The sequence below is a fragment of the Apteryx mantelli genome, chromosome 31 (assembly GCF_036417845.1).
Source record: "Apteryx mantelli isolate bAptMan1 chromosome 31, bAptMan1.hap1, whole genome shotgun sequence".
Classification (NCBI taxonomy): domain Eukaryota; kingdom Metazoa; phylum Chordata; class Aves; order Apterygiformes; family Apterygidae; genus Apteryx; species Apteryx mantelli.
In genome coordinates, this window is record NC_090008.1 from 1611994 (window position 1) to 1635942 (window position 23949).

The 23949-nt window shown below is 67.5% G+C and overlaps 2 protein-coding genes across 4 annotated transcripts; both read right to left on the reverse strand.

Annotated features, from left to right (window-relative positions):
• Nucleotides 1-4185: 4185 nt before the first annotated feature.
• LOC106491494 (dnaJ homolog subfamily A member 1-like) lies at nt 4186-10434 on the reverse strand. Of its 3 annotated transcripts, none has more exons than XM_067313381.1 (8): nt 10382-10434; nt 8809-8959; nt 8528-8726; nt 7368-7472; nt 6997-7224; nt 6637-6867; nt 6098-6198; nt 4186-6003 (listed from the first exon to the last, which is right to left on the reverse strand). In XM_067313381.1, exons 2-8 carry the CDS (start codon nt 8938-8940, stop codon nt 5776-5778), a joined length of 1224 nt encoding a protein of 407 aa, XP_067169482.1. In that variant the 5' UTR covers nt 8941-8959; nt 10382-10434; the 3' UTR covers nt 4186-5775. The 3 variants fall into 3 exon arrangements, with proteins under 3 accessions (XP_067169482.1, XP_067169484.1, XP_067169481.1); XM_067313383.1 differs by having other exon boundaries at nt 8809-9020; nt 10382-10399; XM_067313380.1 differs by lacking the exons at nt 4186-6003; nt 6098-6198; nt 10382-10434 and adding an exon at nt 6205-6372 and having other exon boundaries at nt 8809-10227.
• A 4547-nt stretch (nt 10435-14981) lies between these two features.
• NES (nestin) lies at nt 14982-23473 on the reverse strand. The gene is made up of 4 exons (XM_067313365.1): nt 22599-23473; nt 21259-21383; nt 20735-20808; nt 14982-19808 (listed from the first exon to the last, which is right to left on the reverse strand). Exons 1-4 carry the CDS (start codon nt 23409-23411, stop codon nt 15736-15738), a joined length of 5085 nt encoding a protein of 1694 aa, XP_067169466.1. The 5' UTR covers nt 23412-23473; the 3' UTR covers nt 14982-15735.
• Between the last annotated feature and the right edge of the window lie 476 nt (nt 23474-23949).

Here is a 23949-nt window from a genome sequence, read left to right on the forward strand (position 1 = left end):
GCCGCCGCGTGCCGTGGTCCCTGGGAGCGCCCCGGAGGCGGCGCGCGGGGGAAACCCGAGAGCTCTGGGAACGGGCGCCAGCCGGCGCCTGGAAAAGGGCCTCCTTTCATGCGGCTCGGCGGTGCCGCCCGGGAGCGGGACCCCCCGCGGCGGGGACGCCGGGGACGGACCCCCCGCTCCGGCCCCGCCGCGCTCCCGGCCTTGCGCAAGGCGGCGCGCGGGGCCCCGGGCGAGGGCGTCCCGGCGCGTCCCGGCGTGGGAACCGCCGGCTCCGGCCGCCCCGGGGCAGGGAGGGCCGAGCTCCCCGTTTCGGGGGGCCGTGCCCGGAGCTGACCCGCTCCCGCGGCTCCGGATCACGGGCCGGGGACCCGGGTGGGCTGCTCCAAGCGGGGGGATTAAACCCTGGCTTGGCGCATCCCGCGCTGAGTTTGGCTACAGGGCTGGCGGCGGGGGCAAGCCCAGCGCAGGCGTCGCTCCCGGCCCCGCTCCGGACTCCGCTTGTGGATCCATCCAGCCCCGCGGCGGCAGCTGCTAATTGCACTTAATTAGGCAGCTGGTATTAATTGCCCTGGGGTGGGCTGCTCCCCTGGGATGGGTGGTTGAGCTTTGCTCCGGCTCCCCGGGGGCTCAGCATGCCCAGCGCTGCCGGCCAGGTGAGTGCGGGGATGCGGATGGCATTTCCCCTCCGGAAACATGGGGAAGGGTGTAATTACAGCCCCTTTTGGGGGGAGAAAGAGGAGGATTTGGGGGGGCAATTAGCCGGAGGAGCTCTGGGACCTGCAGGTGGAGGCGCTGCGAAAGCCCGTGGCCCCGATTGCCCCTGCTGAGACCCCTCTCCGCGTTCGGTCTCCAGCTCCGATGCCATCGTGCCGTAACGGAGCGCGGTGCCGGGCTCCTGTGGGCCAGCCGGATCCGGCCCCCTCTGCTTTTTGCCGAACCGCCTGTTCCTCCCCCGGGAGACGTTGCGAAAGGAACACCGCGCTTCCAGCGGCTCGTAATGAAAACCAGGCGCCCGCGCGAACCTTGAGCTCTCCTGGTTTTCCCATTCGGAGAAATATCCTCTTTCTCCCGGCTGCCCTGGGGACGGCTCCAATTTGTCTCTCTTCCGTGCTGGAGGGGAAGCGAAAGCGCCCAGGGTGGAGAGGGGGCGAAAGCGGAGCCGGCAGGGGGGCACATCTGGATCGGGGGGGGCCATGGGGCCGCCAGCTGTTTGGGGTCCCCGTGGCGGCATCGGGATGCGCCGGGGACCGTCGGGGCTCCCCCCTCCCGTCGTGGTTTCGGGGCCAGGATGCCCATGGAAGGGGTCACGGAGGGATCCTCGGGGGTCACAGAGGGATCATCGTCATCCCGGTGGAGCAACCGGCTTTTGCAACAGCAGCCGGGGGTGCCGGGGGACGGCGGCTCCGCGTGGGTGGCTCCGGGTGCCCCCCGGTGCCCGAGGCGCCTCTAATCCGGCACTAATCCTCCCCGGTGACCTCCGGAGCCCTCGGCCGGCCCCGCTGGCCCGGAGCCTTTCATGTGCCGGGGACAAAGCCGCGCTCGGCGCTGCCGGCTGGGAACGGCGCTGGGGGCTGCCGGGTGCAGGGGCCGCGGCCCCGGGCGCCACTTTGTGCCGCCAATAGATTTGTGACCCCCCCCCCCGGTGGGATTTCCCCCCCCTCCTCCCCATGCAGGTTTCATTAATTTTCGGGAAGCGACGGCTCGGAGGGAAGGGGATGGGGCCGCTCGCTCCCAGCGTGGCCCCAGGAGCCTCCGGGACACCCGTGGGGATGGGGACAGGCTTCGCCCATCCTCAAATCGCGGTGAGAGGCTCCTGCGCCCCGTCGGGGTCCCCTGGGGGTGCATCTCTCCGGGTGGTTTTCCGCCTGATCGCCTGCATCTGATGCTGGGATGTGCTCACTCTCCTGCCGGGGATGGAAAAATCCTGGCATTACCTGGCCCTGGGGGCTGGAGGAGGAGGACGTGCCAGGCAGGTTTGGGGGGGACGGGGCCGGTCTCAACGTCCCCTTCTCTGGGCCCCGGGGATGCTCGGACAAGGGGGGGGGGGGGTCTCCTGGCTCGGAGAGGGCAGATGGGACTGAGCCAGGCCGGGGGGCAGCAGCCCCCATCGCCCCTCGGTGCCTGCAGGGAAGTGACAAAACGGCTCCGGGGCATGAAGCCACCGAGCCCGGGGTGCATCCCCCCGGGAAAAGCTGGGCTGGGAAGAGTGGGAGCCCCCCGCTTGCACGGCGGCAGCTCTGGCATGAGCATCCCCTTGGCACCACATCCCCATCCCGGCCCGTTGCAGCGGGAATCGGGTCTCCCGGCTCGGCGCAGGCTCCCCACGGAAAGGGCTTTTTTCGGGGCGCTTTGCTTCCGCGCTCCGAGGGCGTTTTGGGGCCGGGGCGTTGCGCAAGGCGGGTGGCGGCGGTGGCTGAGTCAGCGCGGCCGCGCCGCGCGCCCTGGACCGGCTCCAGCGCCCGGCTGCGCAACGGCCGCGGCTCGGCCCTGCCCCGCGGATGCTGCTGCCGGCGCACGCGGCAGCGGGGAGCCGCGGGGATGCTCGAGCCCCGCTGAGCCGCTGCCGTCTGCAACGGCGTGGGGCCATCCTGCACCCGGCTCCCCCCCCCCCCCGGACGCCTGGGTCCCCTCCGCAGCCCGGGGCTGGCTTGGGGGGCTCCCGGGCTGGGAAGGGAGCGGGTTATCGCCCCGTGTGCGCGTGTGCGAGGCGCTGGGGCTGCCGGCGCGGCGGTGGGCCAGGGAAGCCGACCCTCCGCCTCGCCGGCCCTGGCAGCGGGCCAGCATTGTTCTCCTGCCCGGAGAGACCCGGGAGGCGCTTTCCTCCTCTCCTCCTCCTCCTCCTCCTCCTCCTCCTTCTTTCTCTCCCCCCTTCCAGCTGTATCTGGCGCCGGTCGCTCTGACCAGCCCCAAGCTGGAGGGGGTGGGGGGTGCAGGCACCGGGGTGGCGGGTCCCCTGCGCGCACACGGGGATGGGGATGGTGCATTTTAGGGGATGCACCCGGGGGGGGGGCGGTTTGAGCCTGGCTGGGGGGGGGGTCCCGGTTCGCACGGGGGCTGGAGAGGGAGCGATGGTGCAAAGGAGTCTGGAGCCGGCAAGAGAGGGGCACGTCTCGCACGGGGACCACCCGGGGATGCAGCCCGGGGTGCTCCGGGTGGGCAAACTCGCTCCAGGGGCAAAGCAGCTGTGCGACCCCCCCCCCCCCCCAGGCCCAGCTGCAGCATCCGGCCGCGCTAGATGGGATTAGGGCGGCCAGACTGCTCGGCGCTGCGCGCGCCTGCCCGGGCGGCTGCTGACATCTGCCGGCTGCGGGACCCGGCCGGGTTGCACCGGGCAGGGGGGGACGGGAACGGCGCTGCTCCGGCCATCCCGCCTGGCTCCCGCCGAGGACCGGCATCCTCGAGGGGCCGCTCGCCTCTTGGGCGAGCACCGTGCTCTGGGTTTTGCTGTTGCGGGTCGCTCGCTTCCCGATGGGATTAGGCGGCTGTGTCGGGACTCCCGGGAGGCCGCGCTCTCTCTCTCTCCGGAGGCGCAGGTGGAGCCGGCCACCCGCCTCCTGCCCCGCTTCTGCCTTGTCATCACCGGCCACGTCACGCTGGCTCCCTCTGCCTCAGTTTCCCTGTCTGCGGCGTGACTCCGCGCTCGCTCCCTGGGGCTCTGGGGCCGGGAGCGAGAGGCCGGGAAGTGCGTCTGGGGCGATGACAGCGCTGCTGCGGCGACCGCGGAAAGTATCCTGGCTCCCGGGGCGCTGGTGAGCGTGTCCGCGGTAGCCAGCGCCTTGGGAATGCCCCGGGCCGGCGAAGGGCTGGGCGACTTCAAAGGGTGCCCAGGGAACGCGGGAAGGTGCTGACGGGGCAGGGAGGGAGCCCAGCTCCGGAGAGGAGCAGGTCCCGGAGTCCGGGTCAAGCAGCTCTTCTCCGGGGCTGAGCCACCGGCATGGGGTGGTGCCGGGGGCACGGGATCCCGCAGCCGGCTCGGGGATCAAGGCTTGGGCGTCCCCGGGAGCTGCGGCAGGTCGGTGACCTCGTTTGGGTCCCCTCCCTGGCGTGCCAAGCTGGGGAAACTGAGGCACGGGATCCAAGCTGGGAGCAGCAGCTGGAGCGCGAGTCACCTCCCGCGTTTGACCCTCCCGGCCCCCGGGCAGCCCGGACTTGATCCCGCGGGAACAAAGCAGCTGAGGTGACTCGGACTCGGGATCGCTTTTAATGTCACATATACAAAGTCTCCAGAAAAAAAAAAAAAAAAAAAAAGGAGAGATTTAAAATTCTTCCAAAAATAAATTATAGGGACGGGTCTTTCCCCCCCACCCCCTTCTGTTCTGTGCAAAGAGAAAGGAAAATTCCCCTCCGCTCCCCAGGGCCTATCCTAGGCTTCAGCAAGGAAAGCAAACGGACAAAGCAAGTTAGACAGACAGGCCCGGCACCGGGCCGCAAGTCAGGCCCTCGAGGTGTCCGTACCCTGTATCCGCAGGCGGAGCAGCGCCCGACGGAGCCGTGGACGCCGACAGCACCGGCTTCTCCCCTGCCACCCTCGTGCTGGAGCCGAAGGGGAGGGCAGAGGTGGACGGCAAGTTTCTGGTGTTCCCCCAAACCGGCTTTGTCTTCCAGCTGCGAGCGCCTGCTCCGCACCAGCCCCTCACCCCTGCTTCTGGGCACCATCCGGCACAGCCGGCTCTGCCAGCAGTCACCTCGTGGGAAGAGGCGAGAAACTGCAGCCGGAGCAGCACCGTTCGCGGCCGGAGGTGCCAAGAGAGCCGGGTACGAGCTGCCCCGTGCCGTGGCGGCTGCGCGGCTCTTCCCTCCCGGCATCGAGGCGGCTGCTTTCCGCAGGGAAGCGAAGGGCCTCGGCGCTTGCTGATGGGGAAACTGAGGCACGCGGCAAGGCCTGGCTTTGTCATCAGTCGCAGCGCGGCACATGACACGCGCCCGGCTCCGGCTGTAAATGCCAGCTGCACCCAGCCGCTAACCCGCTGCCTCCGCTCACATGGCTCCCGGCCCACAGGGAGGGCTGGCGCTTCAGGCACCTTCGGCGAGCGCCACGGCCCTTTCGGAGCAGACGTGCGCCCGGCTGGGATGCCGGGAAGTGCCACAGAGCCAGGGAAGAGGGCTGCGTCTGGAGATGCGAAGGGCAGCAGAGCCTTGCCCAAGTTCAGCACCAGCACTGCCAGCTCCCTCCTGTCCCTGCCAGCACCGACAACCGGGGCCTCACGTCACCAACCGGAGCCCGTGCGGGAATTTCCCCCATTCGAGAGCAGGTAAAAGGGGCCTGTCCCTGTCCCCCCCACCCCACCCAAGGCAAAGAGCACCCGCCTGCACGGGAACGCACGGTGAAGTCTTCCTGGGGGCACCGCAGCATCTTTGCCAGGGAATGGTGGGGGCCGGAGCAGGTGGGAAAGGTGCGGACACTCCCAGAGCCTGGTGATGAGCGGCGCTGAGCCCCTCTTCCAGCATGGATAGGCAGGAATTAGCCACCGCTTCGCCTAACCGCAACCGGACCCATCTATGCAAGCTGCGTCCTGACCCCACCAAGCCCTGCCTGCGCTCCCCCGGCCCCAGAGCGGGACCCCTCCGGAGGGAGAGGACATGCCGAACCCGGAGGCAGCACCATTCCCGGCTCCTCGGGGGCACGGGGGAGGCTAAGTGCTGTCGGAAAGGTGACCTATGTACATCCCTGAACTTCACGGCTCTGCGAGCCCCCTTCCCCGCTGAGCTGCCCCGCTCCCCCGCCCCTGCGCGGGAGAAGCCCGGCTGCCACCCGCGGGGGCTGCGGGCCCCCGGCTACGAGGTCTGGCACTGGACGTGTTGGCGCGCGCCGTCCTCAAAGTCGTCTTCGTGGTACGCTTCGCCGGCGTAGGGCCGCCGGCCTGACCCGCCGTGGGACGTGTAGTCGCTGAGCTCGACCTCCTCCGTGTCCTCCGTGGCCATCACCTCCTCCTGGGGTGGGAAGAAGGCCTGGAGCTGGCGGAGCCGCTCGGTGGGGAGCCAGCCAGGCTCGGGGAACTTCACCTGGGAACCAGAGAGAAGAGACGGAGGCGTGGGATGGGGCATGCTGGGACAAGGATCAGCTGGCGGTTGGACACCGGAGCCGCGGGCTCCTTACCTGGAATTGCAGGATGAGTTTGCCCTTTTGGAAGGGGCTCCTGAAGACGGGCATGCCCTCATTGGGGACACACTTCAGGTCCCCAGGTCGGATGACGTCACCTGAGATGGGAGGTTTTAGCATGATCTCGCTCTGCAAGACTTTGCCCTGGCCCAGGGCCTCTTGGCATCACCCCGGCTCCTTGCTGGCGCTGCCTCCACGGCAGCAAGCCCAGGGGCATCGGAGCGTAACCTGGGACGTTGCCCGTAACCCACCCCAATTTGTGGAGGCCAGATCTGGATCAAAAAGGGAGGAAGAGTCACATACCCGCAGAGCAAGGATGCAGCTGGGAGCAAGACCCAGGAGTTCTGCGCACCACAGCTCTAACCGCTAGGCCTGCATCGCTCCCGGCATCAGGACCGTCGGGATTTCTCTGCCCAACCTCCCCAGCTCTCTAACCACGCTCCTGCTTCCTTCCTAGGTTCAGCGCCAGAACCCGGTTCCCCAGACCTCCCTGCCCGGCATGAGGGGCCCAGGCGTCCCGGCGGCTGCCGTCCCACCTGGCTGCGAGGCGATGAGCAGGGTCCTGTTGTCCAGGGTGCGGATGACCTGCCGGCAGCCGCACAGGGCATCCGCCAGGCTGATCTCCCTCTTGACGATGAGGTCGTCGCCGCTGCGCCGGAAAACAGGGTGCTCCTTCTGGTCCAAGACGATGATGATGTCCCCGGGCTCCAGGCCGGGTACTTGGTCCCCTTCCTCGTGGAACGTGATCTTCTGCCCGTCCTTCATGCCTGCGGGATGCCCGGGGAGAGCTCAGGGCCTGGGGCTGCCTCCCAGGACCGTCGGCTCTGGGGCAGCGCGTGGCGGCTGTTTCGGAGGCAAACGCTGGCCGCCAGCCCACCGGGGCGACCCCGTCTCACCTTTGTCCAGGTGGACGCTGAGGATCTTCTTCTCTCGGACGACCTTGCGGCCGTTGCAGGTGAGGCAGCAGTCCCGGGGCCGGATCCACTCGCCCTGGCCCTGGCACTGGGAGCACACCGTCTGGATCTGCTGGATCATGCTGGGCCCCAGCTGATGGATGCGGACTTCCATGCCCGAGCCGTGGCACTTGGGACATCTCCTATGAGCACCCTCCCGGACCCCGCAGCCTGCGGGTGAGGGGTGGCAGAGGAGATGAGTGCCCGGGATGCACGAGGGGAACACGGCTTTGATCCCAGCTCCCTTCCCTGCGCTGGGACAGGATCCCAGGCGTCCTGCTGCCCGGTCCCTCCGGCACGAGGCCGGGCCTCACCTCCACACTTCCTGCAGATGATGTTCTTCTGCAAGGACAGCTTCCGGGTGGTGCCGTTGTAGAGGTCCTCCAGCGACACGGAGAGCTGGTGCACCACAGTTTTCCCTGGCCGGATGGAAGGGAGAGCCCAGCTCAGCACCCCGTCGCGCGCGACCCTCCCGAGCGCCCCGTGCCGTCGCTGCCTCGGCCGCGACTGGCTCCTGGGAGGAACGCGGTGGCTCTGCGGCTGTCACGCAGCGGATTCGCCTGATTACAAGGCTGCGTCTTTGGCCGCTACTCTCCCCTCCCAGCGAAGGCCCCTGGGCTACACTGGGCCACCAAGCGCGGCCCAGCCGGGCTCCGTGTCCATAATTCTCCCTTGGGAGTGCTGACTGGACAGCTTCCCTCTGGAGCCGGCACTGCTTAATCCTAGGGACGGGGACAGCAGGAGGAACAGAGATGATTTTAAGCTGAGCTTGGAAGAGCCCTCTGGCAGGGAGCTGCCGGCGTCTCCCAAGCCTGGATCCTGCTGGCTTCCCCAGGGCTTGGGACAGCCTCAGGTCCCCAGCGTGGGTCGGGAATGGCTCCTTCCCCCGGGGCCCATCCACTCAGCCCTCTGTGAGAGCCGCGTGCCCTTCCCAGCTTTCAGCAGGGCCGGGACGGCTTATCGCCTCGACCCAGCTCCAGAGACTTTATCTGGAGTCGCTGGGACGCTCTCGTTTGCTCCCTAATTACCCTGCTATTAAATCAAACCACTTCAGCAACAACAACCGCGGCAGAGTCACCTGGCCAACCTCTCCCATGACCCAGGCCAAAAGCATCTGCACAGTCGCGGGTGCAGCCTTGCACGCCCTGCGTCTTGCCCCAGCCTCCCCCGGGGCTCGCGGGGAGCCGAGGGCAGCGCAGCACTGAGTCACCGCCGGCCCTGGCGGGGGGGAGGCTGGGACAGGGACAGGCCCTTTGAAGAGGGGCAGATGGAGAAAGTAATGGAGAGGATGACGAAGAACCGCGCCAGGCTGCGCGCTGCGGGACGGAGGCGGCCCGCGGGCCACCAACCGGATCCTGCTGCCCCCGACGCCGCTGCGCGCGGCGAGCCGATCCCGTCCCGTCTCCGCTCTCGCTGTCGCCCCGGCGCCAGCAGGCAGCACCCAGGGTCCTTGGCGCCCGCGGCGGGCAGGTACCTCGTCTGTCGCCTCGGCCGCGCATCCGCACTCCGCCGCCAAAGAAGAGGTCGAAGATGTCCATGGGCGAGCCGAATCCGCCGCCCCCTCCTCGGTTCCCCAGGCCGCCTTCCTTCATGGCCTGCTCCCCGCCGCGGTCGTACAGCGCCCGTTTGTGGGAGTCCGACAGCACCTCGTAGGCTTGGGAGATCTGCTTGAACTGGGGAGGAGAAGAGGAGGAGGAGGAGGAGGGTGAGCGGGGCCAGGCGAGCCGGGGCAGGCGCCGGTGCCGCGGTACCTACCCGCTCGCCCTCGCTGGGGTTCTTGTCGGGGTGGTATCGGAGCGCCAGGCGCCGATACGCCCGCTTGATCTCGTCCAAGGTGGCCCCGGGCCTGACGCCCAGCAGGTCGTAGTACCCCGTTTCCTTCACCATCTTCCTCGCTGCCAATGTGCTGGGAGGGGGAAAAAGCCCCGGGATGCCGGCTTCCGCCTTTGCCCCGTCTGCGGCTGCCTCTACCTCGAAAACCCGATTGAAGCGGAAGGGTTTTTATCTCCGCTCTCGCCGCTGGGTCTGCGGCCGCCCTGCTGAGTTACCCCACACCCCCGCCTGCCCAACCCTGCCTCCGTTTCCCCATTTTATAAAGCAACAGCATCCTCCGGGGCAAAGCGCTTCGAGCCGGGGTCCGGGCCTGACTCGGGGCTGGCGACTGCGGCTCCTCGGCGCTGTTGCCGAGCCGCTTTTCCCCCCCCCCCATCGCAGGAAGCAACGTGCCGGGAGCAGATAAACCCCGCGCAGGGTGTGGACGTGTTTATCTTGTGACTTAGGGGCCGTGGGTGCCGAAGGTGCTAGGAGGGGACGCGGGGAAGCGCTCGGCTTCCTCCGTCCTCCCAGGCCGCCCCCTCGCTCGCTTCCTGCCGGCACCGCCGGGCCTCTCCGGGCTGGCAGTAAATAAGTGGCTCTGGCTTGACAACTGTCAGCTGACGGCCGTGGCCAAGGCACGGAGCGGCCCGGGCCCCGTGGCAGCGTTACCGAGCGGGATTGAATAACAGGAGCCAGGGGCTCGGCGCTGGCTCCCTCTGGCCAAGGCTCTGGATCCGTCCCGGCTCCGACAGCTCCGCGGGCCATGCTGCCTCCGAACCTGGGGGGTCGCGTCCCTGCTGCGCCCCGTCCAGGGAGGCCTCGTGGGGTGTCCGCAAGCCTGTCGCCGTCCCCCGTGGGCGCCGGGGGCACCCCCAAAGCCTTGGGCACCCCCAAACAGCGCCCCACCTCCCTCATGGGCCGGGGGGACCCCTGGGGAGGGGAGTCAGGGCAAGCAGGGCCCGGGGGAGGGGTCGTGTCCCCCCCCCCCCCAAAAAGCTGAGTTGGGGGGGGGGGATGGACCCAGGCGTCCGAGCAAGGGGACAGCGGCCCCTTGGGGCTCTGGGGGCGAGCGGGGCCCAGGCGTCCGGGAGGAGGTGGGGGCAGATCCTGCCCCCCCTTCCCCCCCCCCCCCCCCGAACGGGAGAGGGGCCCAGGCGTCCGGGAGCCAGGCTGGATCCCTGCTTGGGGGGGGGGGAAGCTTTTGGGGTCCCCAGAAAGGACCCAGGCGTCCGGGAAGCGGTGGGGGCCGCACTGAGGGGGGAGCAGAGTCTGTTTCCCCCCCTTCTCCCCCCCCCCCCAAGCAGGAGAGGGGCCCAGGCGTCCGGGACCCCTGCCTGGGGGGAAGGGATTTGGGGAGGGGGGGACTGGGAAAGGGGGGGGGGGAATCCCCGCCGCCCCGCGGTGGTGGGTGGGCGGCGATGCCGGCACAGCGCGGGCCCAGGCGTCCCGGGCTGGGGGGGGGCTTGGAGGGGGGAGGAGGGGGCCCAGGCGTCCGAGCCCCCCCGGAACTCACCGCCGCCGCCCGCCGCTCTGCCTCCCGTCTCCGAACTCTCTGGAAGCCGGGACACGCCCCCCGCCGACCCCATTGGCTGGAGCCCACCCTGCGGGACACGCCCCCCTCCGCGGCCAGCGCCGCGCCCATCGGCGCCGGCCACGCCCCTCAAAGCCACGCCCACCCCGCACCTCCCATTGGCTCCCGGCCTTTCCGGAGAAGGCTTGCGAGGCGGGGGAGCTGGCGGCCTCCCGATTGGTCGCGGAGGGAAGGACGCCCCGCCTCCCGGCCGACGCCTCCCCTCCCATTGGCCAGGCTCGGCGGCCAATCGGGTGAAAAGGTGGGAATCGGCCGCGCCGCGGTTTGCCTGCAGGGGGCGCCGTGGTGCGGGCGGCGGCGGCTCCGACGCGGCCCGGAGGGGGCGCGGCCGCGGCACGTGCGCTGAGTTGCCCGGCCTCAGCTGCGAGTCCGGGGAGCGGCGCCGGGCCCTGGCGACCCCCTCGGTCGGGTTAAAGCGGCTCCGCGGGGGGGGGGGGCGGGCAGCTGGATCCTGTTAGTGCTGCCTTGGGCTTCCTCTGACCTGTTGTGGTGGAGAGCTGGGAAAAGGGACTGTGAGGCGAGTAGGCAATGCGGGTAAGGGGAAACTGAGGCACGGGAGGAGTAGATCCCTCCTGGAGCCAGTACTCAGTCAGGCTTACTGGGGTGAGAGGTGCTTTCTGCTCCTGGTGACTTTGTGCCCTGCTTGGGCTCCTGGGGGAGCGGGGCTGCCCCCAAGCCGGGAGCAGGGGGTGCTCCCTGCAAGGGACAGCAGCCAGGAAACAATCCCTGGGGCTGGTGAGGAGGAGGAGGGCATCGGAAAGGAGGGAAGGCAGCAAGGTGGCAGGCTGCCAGGGCGCTCCCGGGTTACAGCAGGATTGGGGCTGTGCGGGCGAGGGGACAGTGGATGTGCTCCCATCTTGCTGCCGGTGACCCCGTTGCAGCGCCCGCGGGGCAGCTGGCTGTGCTGCGAGAGCTGTCTCCGGTGTCGGCCTCCAAAATTGCTGGCCATGTTTGGAAAAGCTGCCGGGTCTGGAGCTGGATGCTCTCCGGTTCCCGCAGGGCCGTCCTGGCCCCGCAGCGCTGTGCCCCTGGGTCTCCCCACGCCCCGGCCCAGGGGGCAATTCGAGGAGGGTCAAAGGCGCCGCCGCTGCCTTCGGCTCTCCCCGGAGGCCGTAAATCTCCCCTCGCCCCTCCGCCATGAAACCCAACCCTGCCGGGCAGTTGTCGCCCAACTGGGGTTTCAGCGACCCCCTTCCCACCTGCCCAGGGACTCGGGGGGGGGGGGGGGTTGCACCAAATTCCTGCGAGATGCTGGGGCTGCTCCCCCTCTGTCAGCTGCTCGCGTGGCCCCGTCCCAAATACCGTGACGTTTGCCCTGTGGCCCGAGCCCCGGAGACGGCACTGGACCCTAATCGTAGCATTACGGCCCCGACCCCGGGCTCAGGCCCGGAAGGCGGCGCTCGGCGATGGGGCGAGCCGGGCTCATCCCGTGCCGGCTGCGCAGCGCGGAAGGAGCCGCTTTGTTGGCGTTTCCTCCGCTGCCGGGTGAGTCAGCTCCGCGCATGGCACGTGGGCTGGCTCCCGGCCCGCCGCGTCCCTTCCCGACGCCCCCGATCTCCCCGAATCCCGCCTGGGAGATGCAGTGCGGCGACGTCGCCTCCTCCCCCCCGCCCCGGGAGGGTGCTGCATCTCGGATGGGCTGGGGCGTTTTTGGGGAGGGATGCTGGCACGGGGGAGCGGGATGCGCCCGCTGTCAGGGAGGAGCGCGACAGGTCTTTGTACCGGGATCGCGTCTTGCCCGCGGGAACGGCTGGAGCCGCCCGAGATCTCGCCTTCACGTGGCCTTTCCCGGCCCGAACAGGACCGGCTGCCTAGGCGAGAGGGGAAACTGAGGCACGGAGCGGGGACGCACGTGTCCCGTGTCTCTGCGTGCCAATCCCTGCTTTGCTGATTGCCGGACGCATCCTGCGCCCTATTTACCGGCTGTTTCCGGGGCCACGTGCGGGTCCCTGGGCTGCTTTTTCGGGAGAAGGAAGCAACTTTTGGGGCACTTATTAGCAGAGGGGTGATTTCCTCCTCCCCCAAACCATTTTGGTGCAAAGGAGCTTTTCGGGGTGCAGCCAGCCGGCGGAGGCGGGGGGGGGGGAGGATTTGCCACCGGTCGCCCCGTCCTTCGCCCCACGCTGACGGACGGCTCCAGGCGCGCATTCCCGGCGGGGGCTCGACCGCCGGCATTCGCGCCGCCCCGATTCGGCAGCAGCTGTCGCGGCCCCGGGGGCACGGCGCAGCCGGGGGGTCGCAGCCCGGCAGCTGGGAGAGCCCCGAAAACCGGGCCAGAGCTTATTATAGCCGGCCGGAGCTATTCCCGGCGGCAGCCGGGGGTGGGTTCGGCAGCGGCAGCACGGCACGGCCAGCCGGGATGCTCCCCAGGCTCATCCGGGGGGACCAGCCCGTCTCTCCGGGGGGGGGTTCGGATCCATCCGGAGGGGCCCCAGCAGCCCCGGCACCGGTATATTTAGCATCCCGCAGGGCTCGTTTTGGGGAGGGGGAGCTGGGGCCGCCTGTGCCCCTCGGGGTGTATTTTTAGTCCTCTCCTTATAAGGCTCCTGTGATTTTTTTTTTTTTTTTTTTTTTTGGGAGCTGTGAGCGGAGTGAAGTCATCGCTGAGGTCATCCCGGCGCTGGGCTCACCCCACAGGGAGGTTTTGTGTGGGCTCCATTGAAATCTCCCTCTCGGCCCCGGCCTTAAAGGAAACAAAACCCTTAATTGTCTGGCGGGGGGCCAGGCGGCGGCCGAGGGGGCTTTCGGCGCCTCTTAAAGAGCCAGCGCGGCCGTGGCGGCGGCGTGCGGGCGCCCACGCGCTCGTGCACGGGGTGCACACACGGGGTGCACATGCGGGGCCCCGCGTGGCTGCGTGCACCTCCGGGTGCCCCAGCACGTTTTTTGGGCGCTGCAGGGTTCCCCTTCCAGCCCAGCCGGTTTGCACCCCCCCCCCCCCCCCCCCAAAATTAGATGAGCAGCCTGGGATGGTGCCGTTGCACGCTGGCCTCTGAGGAGAGCGTTGCCTTAGTCCCGCTCCAGGATGGAAACCCCTGGGGTTTGCAAAGCGCCCGGTGGCAGCCCCTGCCTCGGCCCCTCTGCACCCTGGTGACCCTCATCCCTTCCTCCTCCTCCTCCTCCTCGGCGGCGAGGAGGGGGCTGCCGCCCTCCCTCCGCCATCTGTCCCCCCTCGTCTCTTTGTCAGCACCGGGGCAGGCTGGAATGTGTATTAATTTCGGGAGGAATGTCGCCTCCCGCGTTGCCAGGCTCCGCGGCGGCCCCGCGGCACGGCCGGCTCCTCCGCTCGCACCCGCCGGCTGCCTCGGCCCCGTCCTCGCCCCCGGCCCCGGGGGAGCCCACGGGGCCCCGGCGTCCTGGGCTGCCGCTGCCCAGGTCTTTGGGCCAAGGGCTGACCGAGCGCTGGCTTTCTGCCCGATTAAACTAATCACAGGGGTTTTTTTAATTTTATCACGGAGTTTGGATCTGTTCGAGTTTGTCCTTAAAAGGAAGCCGTCCCCTCCAGGGAGAGGAGGGGGCCGGGGGCTTTGCCTTGGAGAGGCCAGATAAGCGTCGGGTCCTTATCGCTCTGTGGCTCCGAGCGCTGCCGCCCGGGCTAAATTCGGCGCGGGGGCAAGGCGACGGGGCCAGCCGGGCAGGCGGCCCGGGAGCTGGCGCTGGCCGGGCGCCGCGGGCCGATGCCGAGCGCCCCGGAGAGGTGCCGAGGGCGCCCGCGGGTGCGCAGCCGGGTGGGATGCTCCGGCCGCGGGTGGGATGCTCCGGTCCCCCCCACCGGTGACTCAGCCCGTCTCCCCGCTTGGCATAAAGGAGCCCTTTCTCCCGGCGGGCGGCCGCCGCCGCCGCCACGCCGCGGCTCAGCACATCGGCACAAAGCGGCGATTGACTCGGGCCGGGTGCCGGCGCGGGGGCACCCGCGGGGTCGGGCCCCTCCGGCAGGGCTGCGGCCAGCGCCCCGTTTGCACGGCATCACGCGGGGATGCGGCCGGCCGGCGGCTATTTGCGGGGCGCCAGCTGGCCTCCCTCGTGCAAGCTTATTTTGGGCCCGGATTAAATAAAGCGAGGCTGGGCGCTGCCCGTCCCCCGTCCCGCTCCGGGCAGGGGGTTTGCAAGCTCCCCTCGCAGCCCGGGTGCTGTTTGCCCCTCGTGCATGGCGGGGACGGGGCGAAGCCGTGGCGGTGCAGCGCGGGGATCCCCGGCGCGCCGCTCCCGAGTGCCGGAGCTCGGCGGCCGCGCGCTGCCCCGCGGGCAGCCTGCCCAGCCTGGGCGGAAATAGCGGCCGTTTTCTGCTGTCTCATGGCTAAAAGGCGCCGGCGGCGTGTGGGCTGGCATCCCTTCCTCCCCCTCCGGCCACCCCCTCCGCTCCACCGGCCCCGGTGTCTGCAGGGGCGATAGCAAAGCCATTCCCGTTGCAATGCAACCCTCGGCATTTCCCAGGGCGGAAAACAGCCCCCGGCTACATCCCCCCCCCCCTCCGACCAAGCCTGCCCCGTCGCTGGGAAATGAGGAAGCCGGGACTGCAGCGGGCTTCGAGTGGGAGGACGATGCTTTATTAAATTAGTGGCAAGGTAGCGGATACATCTCACGTGGTGGAGCGGCGGCGCGAGCAGCGGCTCGGGGCCGGGCTCCGACGTGCCCGGGAGCATCCCGAGGGCTGGGAGCGGGGCCCCGGCGGCTGCGGGCGTCCTCGCTGCCGGGGGGACACGGCAGGAGGCGTCTCCGGCTTCCCCGCTGCATTTCCCCGGCGGCAGATCCGTGCAGACTGGTGGGTGCTTGTGAGGTGCTTTAGGGCAACCGAAAAAGGGGAAAATGCAAGGAAAGTGGAGATAGAGGTTTAAATTAAATATTGCAATGGGCAGTGGGGTCTAGATGCCAGAGCAACCATGCGGTTTAGGGGAAAAACTGAGCCTGATTCGTATTCACTCTTAAAACAGGCGTGAAATGCCCTTGCCCGTGGGCAGAGCGGTGTAAAGGGGTCCAGGGAAATGAGGATCAGCTCCGATGCCTTGCCGAAACAGGACCGGGCTGGTGCATCCCTCCTCGGCTGCATCCAGCTCCTTGCTCCGCTTCGCTACCTTCTACCGGGCTTCCACCCGCCTGTGTTTAAAAAGAAAAATCCACACAAACGTGTTAAGAAATCATTAAGAAACGGAGAAGTGTTACGTGGGCGAAGAGGCTAGGTGAGGCGTCCGATTGTCGAGAGGGAACGGGCTACGGGAGAGCGTGGAAGGGGCCGGAACGCTCTGTCGCTCCGGGCTCGGGTCCCCCCTCCCCGGGCGCCGTCAGTCATCCTCCGAGGACCACGATTCCTGCTCGTCCTGGAGCCGGCGCCGCGGCGGCTGGCCGGGAGCGAGGTGGAGCACCTCGTCCCCCAGGGCGGACACCACGGATGCACTCTCGTGCTTCCCAAGCAGCGGCATGCTTTGAGTGGGATTTTTCCCGGCGGGGGCTTCTCCATATCCCGGCCCTTCCGGAGGTGGGGGCACCGCTGCGGAGGTGGCCGCCGGCTCCGCTTCCTCGCCCGGGAGCTCCTGCGCGAGCGGGACCTTCCCAAATTGCTCCTGCTCCGCGTGCCCCTCCTGGTGCCTGGCCGGCTGTGCCTCGGCGATGCCGTTGGGCAGCTCCTCGGGGAATTCGGCCAGGTCCTCCAGGCTGGCCTCGCTGTGCAGCCCGTTCAGCTCCCGGTTCTCGGCCCGGATGATGCCAGCTGTCGCCGGCTCCTCGGCGCTCGGTGCAGCGGCCGCCGGGGTCTCTTGGACCGTGGGCTCCTCCTCGCTGGACGACACCGGCGAGGAGTCTCCATCGTCTTCCCCCAAGTCGCGGGGTGGACGTGTCGGCTCGGTCCCGCCGGGAGCCTGCTGCTCGGCTTCGGCCAGCCTTGCCCCCAGCATCAGCCCCTGGTTGAACTCCAGGGCTTGCTCTACTATTTCCAGAATATCCGAGTCTTTCATGACATCCGCCGGCATTTTCGCGGGGAGATCGAGCCCGTCTGCGGTGTCTTGATTCGTCCCCGTGGAACCGTCGTGCCCAGGGTCACTGCCCCCTCGGTCATCGGCCTCCTGCGAGGATCCTGGAGGAGGTGGGTCGGCATCCGAGATCTGCTCCTCCTCGGCCGGGAAAAGGCTGTCGCCATCCGGCATTTTGTCTTCCGGAGCCAGAGACGGCTGCTCGACCAACGCGCTCTCCGCTGGGGCGGCTTCCCCAGGATCCGTCTGTGCTTGGAGCCCTCCAGGAGGGATGAGCTCCGCTGCCCCGGACTCGTCCTCCTGTCCCGGGAAGGGCTCCTCCATCCCTGGCTGCCAGGGGGAATCATGGCTTGGAAACTCTGCGCCTCTGCTGGCATCGCTCTCCGGTTCGGCCGTGCCGCCGACCACCTCATCCGGCTCGGCAGCGAATCCTTCCGAAGGCTCTTGTCCCTCGTGCGTGCCGGAGTCTGCGTCGGGGCTCTCTGCACCCCGATCTGGCTCGTCGGCGATTCCCGTGAAGCGCCCCTCACCCGGGGGCGAGCCGGGCTCCACCGCGGGCACGGCATCCTCTTCCTCGGCAGTAAAATCCCCAGCTCTTGGCATCTCGCGTTCTTCCGTGGGCATTTTTATACCTTTGTCTGCTTCTCCCACAAACGCTTCAAAGCATCCTTCCTCCTCTGGCACTGGAGATGTTTCTCTGGGAGCTTTTAGATCATCTTTGCTGGCTTCAGTTGCTTCGACTGTAATTTCTTCAAAGTCCTCTGAGATCTCGGCTTCCTCCGAGCTGGGCACCTCTTGGTTGGGAGCAGAAACCATGAAATAACCTTCCTCTTCCTCGGCACGCTCTGCCGCAGGGGCTGGCTCCATCCCTGCCTCCTCCTCTTCGTGGCCCTCTTTTAAGGGAGTTGTTGGCGTGCGGCTCCCCTCCAGCTCTCCTTCGTCCTCCACAGCAATTTCGGGTCCCGGATCTGGCTCTGTAGCATCTTCACTAGCCAGAGGGTTCGGGCTGGATGCAATCGCAGCCAGCATCTCCCCTTCGTAGAGGTGCAAAGGCGTGTCGTCCGGCAGGGTGTCCTCCAGCTGAATGCTCTTGCCTGTCCCTGGCTCCTGCCCCAGCTCTTCCGTTCTCCGAGTGTCCTCCTCCTGGGACTCATCGCTTTCTGCATAGTCGCCCGGAGCTTGCTGAAATGCCGCTGAGCCCGTGCTGGCCTTCTCCGGCTCGTCGGGCTCTGAAGAGAGCTCACCCCCTGCGTCCTCAGCCCTCGTCTGCGCCTCCCATGACACCTCCGGAGCTGTGGCTGGCTCCTCGTCCCCAGGTGGGTCCTGGTGGCCCTCCTGGGCTTCCCTCGCCAGCCCCAGGGCGGGCTCGGCCTCCTGCTCCGTTTCGTTTTGTGGCGTTGGCTCCTGCCGGCTCATCCTACTCCCAGTGTCGTCTTCATCATCTTTTCCCATTTCTTCTATTTCCGCAGGTGAAATGCCCTCTGTTTCCTCACTTTCTGGTACCCCTGTGCTTGTGAGGATGTCATCTGCCCAGGCTGGCTCTTGGGATGTGACGCTGGCATCTTCTCTCCCTGGAGACCCTTCCATGTCCTCCTCCCCCTTCATTTCCCGGTCCTCTGGACAGTGCTTTTGGTAGTTGTCATCGTCTCTGCCACCCAGGACTTCCTCCCTCGGCAGGGTCTCCAGGTCCTCCTGCTCCAGCAGGTCATCTTCAAAGCCATTTTCTTGCAGGCCCCCAGACTCCTCCAAGGTAACTTCCTCCTGCCTCAGGTCTTCAGGTCCCAGCGGCTTCCCTTCAGCCCTGAGGTCCTCTTCTTCCAAATCCTCCTCTCCTGGCTCTCCCATTTCTCCCTCACCATCTCTTGCTCTGTCTGTGATCTCCTCTCCCATGGTGTCTTCTTCAGCCCTTGATGAAGCTTCTTCTGCTGAGATGCTCTCTTTGATGCTTGAGGGCTCATGTTCTGGGCACGTCTCCTCCCTCCCTTCTTCGTCCGCAGCAGGATCTGTCTCGCACAGAGGCATTTCCTGGTGCCCCAAACTTTCCTGCTCTCTCTCAACAAGATCCTCTTCTAGGTGGCTTTCCCCAGGCAAAACTGGGTGACTTTCCATGGGGCAAGCGTGAGTGGCTTGGATTTCCCTCTGCAGGGACTCCCCTTCTCGCACTTCCTTCGCTTCTTCTGGGAAATCGCACTCTTCATCCTCCCTAGAAGGGCTCCAGGGTTCCCGTCTCTCCTCATCCTCTGAGAGGTTCAACGCCTCCGTGCTCACAGCCTCCACGTCATCTTCTCCTTGCTCCGGCTCCTCCAGGCCTCCCCCCACAGCAGCCGCCTGGCTGGGGTGACCTGTGCTGCCTTCCCAGCACTCGGCGTTGGGCCCGGATGAAGCAAGCGTGTCTTCACCCAGCGGGCTGTCTGCAGTGTCACGCACAAATTCTGGTTCCCCGCTCTCCTCTGGGCTCAGCAACATCGGCATCTCTTCCTCTCTGCTTCCTTCCTCCTCCCAAGATCTCATCTCCTCCTGGGTTTCTATTTCACTCTGTGCAGCAACAAGAAAATCAGGTGTGCTTTCTTCCTCCTGCTCGCCAGATGGTCCTAGCTCCAGGTGGGACGTTGCTCCGTCCCGCTGAGCAGTGCTCTCCATGTCTGGTTCCTTGTGCATGTCTTCTCCAGCCCTCTCTTCCAAAAGGGCTTCAAAATTGGCATCCTCAGCACCGTCAACCTCCTCCGTGGGGTGATCGGCTGCCGTCCAGCCGGGGAGCTCAGGTGCACTCCCTACCCTGTATCCCTCTGTAGCCCTCTCGGCCTCGAGCATGGGCTCTTCTTTGGGCTCAGCATCATCTCTCACCTCCTTGAGAGCATCTTCCAAAGCTTCGGTGACCAGCCGGTCAGGGTACAGCAACTGTGGGGTGGGTGACTTCCCAGGTGGCTCCTCGCTGGGGTCTTGGGTCTCCTCGTCCACGGCTTCCTCGTGAGGGTGCTTGTTCTTCTCGCTTGGCTCTGGCCCCGCTGGGACCATGGGGCTCAGGGGCTCGGGTTGCTCCTGGGAGCAGGGATGGGTTGCTGCCTCCATGCCGGCAGCTGGGAGCGCTCCGCTGGGCGGTGCCGGGCTTGGCACGGAGCGGCCGGCAGCACCGTGGTCCCTGGAGGGGCCGGCAGCCTTCAGCGCCGGGGACTGGAGGACCGAGTTGATTTTCTGGAATTCCCTGGTGACGGGGCTCTTGCTTTTGGGGGTCAGGGCCTTGAGGGAGTCGCTTTGGGTTTTCGCTAGCTGCATCTTCGCCTCCACCTTGGGGAAGACGGAGGGGCTCATCCGGTGATCCCAGGAAAGCAGCCGCCTGCTCTCGGGCGTCGCGGGCTGGAGCTTGCTGGTGCTCGTTTCCAGCTTGACATCTGCAAAGGGTGACGGCAAGAGCCGGGGTTAGGCTTCTTCGAGGGCGGAGAGGGAAAAGCCCAGTTTTTCAGGGACGGCTGTGCACCGGGGAAGGCCCCCCCGGGAGCACTGCATGAGCCCGGGGGTATTTTGGGGGATGCTCATGTGAGGGACAAGGTCTGCAAGAAATGGGGCTCCTTGGAGGAGCCAACCTGGTGCTCGGCAAATGGGCCCCATGCTGCTGAACCCCGTGGGGCTTTTGGGGAGGCTGGAGGGGCCCTGGGGACGCTTGGGTTGGGGACCGCCAGCTCCCTGCGACACCTCTGTGCATTTTGCTGCCTGCTGGCCCGTGTTCCCTGTTCCTATTTTTAAACAGCCCCTTCATGGAGACCAGGAAATTCCTCCCTGGAGCGCTGCTGAGCCTCAGCATCTCCTGGCAAGCTCGGGGGGGATCTGCACCCTGCCCACAGAGCCGGCTTCCCCGGGCCAGGCAATGCCGAGGATGGTGCTGGGAACCCGATGCGGGATGGCGGAGCCGGACAGGAGCCTGGGGAAGCACCAGCATCCGAGCGAGGTGAGGCCGAGGGGAGAAAAGCAGAAGGCACGGAGAAATGCTCGGAGGGTTTTTTAGGGCAGCCTGAGGTCCAGCCCTCCTTGGCCTCCCCGTGCACGGGGGGATTTTACCAAAAAAGAGGCGAAGAAGCAGATAAACCCAGAGCCGCCTCTTCCCCCTCCCCGGCCTTATCTGCTCCGCTCCGGAGGTGTCGGGAAGGCCAGCTCCAGACGGACCCAGGAGTCCCGCGGCCGCTGTTAGCACCTTGCTATCGCGGCAGAGCCGCCGCTGCCAGGAAAATGCTCGTGTCTATATTCAGCCTCGTCCCCTTAACCCTTGCGGCATCGGTGCCGGGTGGCCCGAGCCCCGCGTGCCCGGCCGCCGCGCTCTCACCTCGCAAGCCGTTGGCCAGCTTGTACTCGCCGGCCGGCATCTGCAACCGGGTGCTTTCCGCTTCCAGCAGTGTCCTGGAAGGAGAGGCACGGGATTACGCGTGCACGGTGGCGTGAGTGTTCGTGCAAGGCAGGATCTGCCTTGCTTTAGGGGGAAACTGAGGCACAGAGCGGCTGCGGACGGTTTCGCACGGCATCGCTCCGGTGGCATCGCTTGCAGCCCAGCTTCAGCGCCGGGGCAGCCTTTTCCCTAGGGAATCGCAGCCCTTTGCAAGGCGGCTCCCGCCTCGCCGGGGCTCTCGTCCCATCCCCCCCGGCCCCGGGATTAGTGTCCGCGCCGGGTGACATCATGCTCTGCCGGGGAGGCCCCTTCGCCGGGGACAGCCCCTATTGTCATGCTAATTGTCCCCCCCATCAGTCCTCTCCCAGGCTGCTTTTGTCCGGGGCCATCTGGAAGCGCCGGGCTGGGAGAGGGGCGCCGGGCTGGCCGGCCGGCAGCGGCGGTGGCCCGGCCGGGGACCTCACCTGTAGGTGGCCACTTCGAGGCTCAGGGACATCTTGAGGTGCATGAGCTGCTGCCTGTCCTCCAGCACCTGGGCGATCTGCACCCGCAGCGCCTGCTTCTCCTGCTCCAGGGCCTCGAGCGCCAGCTGCGGGCGGCAACGCGGCGGGAACGGCGAGGTCAGGGCCCCTCGGCCGCCCGCCGGAGCTGGGACGCGGCTGGTCCCCCCTGGCTGCGTTGGGGGGGGGGGGGCCGGGTGGCACGAGCGGCTCTCGCCGGTGGCGTGTTCCTCCCTCCCCATGGGCGCTCTTCCTCCCCATCCTCACCCTCTGGTTGCATGGGAAATAACCGCTCCGTCCCCCTTCCTGCCGTGGGAGCCGGAGGATGTGGGTGACTTGGCTCCAACAAGTGCCTCCTTCCTAATCGGCGGTGCCGGGGGAAGGACACGCTTGTCCGGGTCTGTGCAAGCCCCGGAAGCGGCTCTCGCGTCCCCGAGCATCCCATGGGATGCTGCAGGGAGAGGGGTGCCGGGGACGCGCAGCCTGGGCACGGGGACCGTGGAGGAGAACGATGCACGGGGAGAGGGAGCAGGGCCAAAAGGCACGTGAGCCAGAGGCGGCCCAGCGGAGGAGGAAGAACGGAAAGGCCGGCTGGGCTGTGGGAGCCGAAGCGCTCCGCCGGCCGGGCCGCGAGACGCCGGCGTGGGAAAGAGGCGTGTTTCGGGCGAGCGGCCGCGGCGCCCTTCTGCTCCGCGTTGCCCGGTCCTGGCTCCCGGACCTGGAACAAAGAGGGACCCCTTCTCCGCAAGGTTTGCGGTTCCGGCTGCTCCCATTGGAGGGGCCTGGCCATTCCCGGCATTTCCAGCCCCTTCGCCGCCGCGGCCCCCCCGCAGCCTCCTCCGCTGAATTATTTTTGCAGCTGTCCGGCCGCAGCTGCAGCAAAGCCGGCCGGAGTTTGTCCTTCCTTTACGCCTCCCCGCTGGCTTGACCCCGGTCCCGGCTCCCAGCAGCTGCGGGAGCCATGGCAAGGGGAAGCCGTTTCCCCTGGGAAAACTCACCGGTGCCAGGGGGAAAAGCCTCCCGGCTGGTCGAAAAACCAAGTTGGGGCCCAGGGGAGGAGCTGCTGGCTCAGAGAGGATCCCCTGCAGCGGTGCCACCTCGGGTCCCTCTTGTCCCGGGGCCAAGGATGTCACCGAGCTGCTCTTCCTCCCGCCCTCTGCCTTGTCCCCAGCTGTGACTTATCCCGAGCCGCTGCCCGGCCACCCCATCCTCTCCGGGGCTCTTCCTCCTGGGCTTTGCTGCCTCCTGGGCTTTGCACCCGTGGGGCAGCGCTCCCTTCCCCGAGACGGGGTGCCCTCACCTACCTGGAACTTCTCGGCCTCCCCTCTCTGCTCCTGCCACTGCCGCGACAGGCTTTCCTCCAGCATGTCCTTCCGCGCTTTGAGCCCCGCCAGGTCCTTCTCCAGGTGCTGCAGCTGCAGCTGGCTCTGCTGGTTGTCTTCCACCGCTTTCCAGAGGCTCTCCTTGGCTTGGCAGAGGGAGCTCTCCAGCTGGGACACCTCCGTCTTGTAGGTCTCCACGGCCCCCTTCCAGATCTCCGAGAGTCTCTTGGAGTAGTCCTCCACCTCCACGGGCTGGAAAGCCACCGGCACGCAGCGGAAGCTCTCCAAGCTCTGCGAGAAGCTGGCGATCTCGTGGTCCAGCCCCGCTTTCTCCTCCTCGTGCACCTCCAGCAGGGCTTCCACCTCCTTCTCCAGCTGCAGGGCTCTCTCCTTCAGCCAGATCTGAGCTCTCCTCTCCTCTTCCAGCTCCTTCTTGCTCAGGGACAGCTGCTTCTTGGCTTCTTCCCGAGCTGCTTGCTCCTTCTGGCACCTGCTTTTCACGTGCTGGATCTCCTCGTAGAGGTTGTCCCGGGCCAGCTCCACCGAGCACTTCTCCCTGAAGGCATCGTCCAGCATGGCCCGCAGGGCTCGTAGCTCCTCCTCGTACTTGGTCCTCCACGAGTCCTCGCCCGGGCTGCCCTTGGCGCTCTGGATCTCGGCTCTCAGCACCTCGTTCTCCTCTTCCAGGAACTTCACGCGGGCCAGGTAAGCCTCCAGGCGCTTGTTGAGGTCCCACATCTGCAGGGACTCCTCGCCCAGGGCTCTGGCGCCCACGAAGCCCTCCATGCTCAGCATCGGCGGTGCTGCCCGAAACGCGCTGGCCGCCGGCACGGGGAGGGGAGGGAGCGGAAAGGCAGGCGCGGGAGCGAGTGGCTGGGAGAGGAGCGGCGCCGGAGCTATTCATACTCCACGGCCGGGCGAGGGGGAGGCCCCTGAGACCCGGGCGGAGAAGGGGGGGTTAACTCTTCCGCAGCCGGGATGCTCACGGCCCGCCCGCGTCCCGCCCGCCGCCGCCGAGAGCGGACACGTGGGATGGCTCCGTCCCGACTCGCACCCCGTGGAGATGGGGGTCCCACGCGGGCACCCAGCCGGGGGAGGGCGGCTTCTTCCTCCCCTCCCTTTCTGGGCTCCGTTTTGCACCGTCCCAACAACGTCGTGCACTCGAGCGCTTTAAGCGCCGGGAGCGACCGCCGGCTCGCGCGAGCCCTCCGGCATCCCCGCCGGCTCCCCCCGGGAGAGGGGGAAATCGCTGCGAAACGTCTGGCAATTTTCAAGCAGAGCCGGGCCGCGCACGTGCCAGATTTCCCCAGCAAGGGGCTGCGGGGGGGGAGAC